Source organism: Aplysia californica, unplaced genomic scaffold (assembly GCF_000002075.1).
Source record: "Aplysia californica isolate F4 #8 unplaced genomic scaffold, AplCal3.0 scaffold00587, whole genome shotgun sequence".
NCBI lineage: Eukaryota > Metazoa > Mollusca > Gastropoda > Aplysiida > Aplysiidae > Aplysia > Aplysia californica.
This window is the reverse complement of record NW_004797857.1, coordinates 236,680-239,488: the sequence shown is the minus strand read 5'-3', so window position 1 is coordinate 239,488 and position 2,809 is coordinate 236,680. Positions and strand designations below refer to the sequence as shown.

Genomic DNA, 2,809 nt, shown 5'->3' with positions numbered 1-2,809 from the left:
TATTATTATTATTATCATTATTATTATTATTATTATTATTACTATCATTTTGCCATTATGAATGTCATTCCACTCTCTTGTCTCAAATCTCGACTTGCAAATAGGTTTTTTGTGAAGGTTATTTAACTTGCGTGAGTGCAAAAGTATTACGATTTTTAAGATACATTTCCTTTGTATTCTTTGAAGGCTTCCAACTGGCATAAGTGGTGTAGCTATTAGTCGCTGTTGCACGCAGGAGTCCAGAGTTTGATTCCCGAGAGGAGAGAAAATTTTCATCGAATATCTCGATCTTTCTGCTGTGATGTGTGAGGCATCGTGGTGAAATCAGTGGCTCGTCAAAATTTAATAAAAATGAAGAAACAGGCACTTTTCCGCCAGTTATGCAAATTTTTTTTGAAATTTTGTGTTTTGGCTCAACACCGTTTCTGTCCATAAAATAACACATTTCCATATATATTTGACTTTTTAAAAGTTTATTAAAGGCACAGAAAAAAAATTTCAGTTTCTAAGGACTCTGAAGCTACTGAAGTTACGGAACTTTGGCTGTCATTTTTTCACTAATTTTACCACTGAAACCGGGCGACCCCACCTCCTTCAATCGCAAATATCTCAACCTCTATTTAAGATAGATGGGTATTGTTTTCAACCAAAGCAAGACAAATGAATAAGTTTTAAGATAACATCAATAACTCCATAAGCCCGAAAATTAACGAGCGCCTGATTCCACCGTGTCGTGACACATATTAATTTGATCCCTTTCAGCCCGGGTAGAGTCGGAAGCCTGCCTCCTGAATGATGTAAATAGTGTCGGTGGGGCCGATAAAACAAGTCTTAACAGGTCAAAGAATTTCATATTGCTTTTGGTTCCGTTTTCAGGAGGAGCGTGAGGAGAAAGAACGGCTGAGGCGGCCAGCCAATGACGAGGGATCTCACAACAAAGATGGCGCCGGGCCCCGGAAAACGGACGAGCCAGTAACTGACGTGTGACGTCAGCACAACATTAATTAATCACCCGCTGCACGATTGTTTCACCTCCGAGTTGTAATGTACGCCTCATCCATTTTCTAACACCATTGCTCTCAAATCTTACCCTCACTTAATTTTTAAATTCTAATTAACTAGTAATTCGCGTGTTTCATTGAATAACTTTTCTTTTAGTAACGACTTAGATAGCACATAATTAACTACCTCCCATCAAACCTCACTCTTCTAATTTGTTTATAACTTCTATCATGCGTTGGGAAAATGTGTCCACATTGTGTTATATTTCTTATAGTCCCCATTCGAACTAGAATTGGAAAATATAAATTCCAATGTCACACAAAACTGGCTTTCCTTCCCATCTTTCAAAGTCATGTTTCATATCATCTGTATATAATCCTCCAGGGTTGTCGTTATTTTGTCTTTTGTTTTTTTAGTTGAAGGGGGGGTCTCTTTGCTTCATTTCTGTACATTTTTGTGCAATTTTTTTCCTTTAAAAAATGTTCCGGTTCTTAAGGTACCGATTTTTAAAAGTTAACTCTATTCTGCTGTATCTGTATTCTGCAGAAGGATTCAGCAGAGCTGTGCGTGTGTGTTAATGAAGTGTAGTGTTGCTCGTTACATTGTCTGGATCTAGGAGTTATCTCAGGTTGTTTAAAACACGATTTAAAAAATGAAAGCAAGCTTGGCAGTAAAGAGGTTAATAAGATTAAAGTGTTAAATACACTACTTTTATAGACAGCACTGCTCTGAGAGTTTTCACTGAGGGGTGATTTTTAAAACGTTGAGAAGAGCATTTGAAGTGTGGTTTAAATAGTGTTTTCGGGGGTTCTTTGGATAAGATTGGATTTAGAAATCAGATGTGTGGAGGAAGATAACATCTCAATCCTCCAAGCAAAGCACAAGAGATGGGAAACTTGCAAGACGTTTCTCAAAGTCCGAATCGGCCCCAGAATCCGTTTACCGAACATATCAGATCTGTAAGAAGAGGATCTGTCAAGATATAATCAAGGCGTGAAGAATCGTAATGGAAATCCTGCTGGAGTAAATTGACCTCATGAATATTTTCCAACACTCCGTCCCTATCTCCCAGTAAGCAGAAAACCTGTTTCCGACTCAGCCTTGCAGCTGTGTCCATCTGTAATGAGAGAATGAGGAGGGTCTCTGTTAACTGCTTATTAGAGAACTCTCGTTACACTGAGAGACAAAATTTTTTGTACACTTAAGAGTAAGGGACTCGAACTAAAATTACCCGGGAACCGCTATGGGTAGAGTCTGGGTGAGCCTCGGCTGCATTCAGTACATGCAGTCCACACACAAAGAGAAAAAAACTTTCAAGTTTAAGAAAAAGTAATACTTGTCTAATTTTCATGATGTTTTACGGTAGGCAATAGTGGTTTGAAATATATACATACTTATAAAATACATAGTAAATATAAATCCACGGCATTATCTCTGCAATAAGGTACGTGAGTGGAAAACATGCCGGCAGCAATAACGCATAATTCTGATGTCAACTTGGGGCCGCAAAAATACCATCCTGGTGGTGGCAATTAGCCCCCGGGCCGCGAGTTTGAGACTCCTGCTCTAGAGCTTGATTCCACGACGCCCATGACGTAAGTTCCTCAGCCACACAATAAACTGTATTCGCTGAATTCTAGATTTACTCAGTTTAAACATATGCCACCCCCACTCTCTCCCCTCTTTCCCACATCCAGGTTTAATACGTGAACTGTAAGACTGCTTTATACGTCTTTTATCATAGACGAAACAAATCAGACACACATTAATGTACAATTTTAAGCACATTGGGGTAATGTCTAAAATC

At 38.7% G+C, this 2,809-nt stretch overlaps 1 protein-coding gene across 1 annotated transcript in view; it reads left to right on the top strand.

Moving 5' to 3' along the window:
• The window catches only part of LOC101854280 (glutamate receptor ionotropic, kainate 4), a gene marked incomplete at its 5' end in the record, with an annotated part of 17,502 nt that extends 14,980 nt beyond the window's left edge, over nt 1–2,522 (top strand). The window contains 1 exon segment of the mRNA XM_005107237.3: nt 877–2,522. Within this exon segment, the coding sequence (XP_005107294.2) occupies nt 877–987 (111 nt within the window).
• Nucleotides 2,523–2,809: the final 287 nt, after the last annotated feature.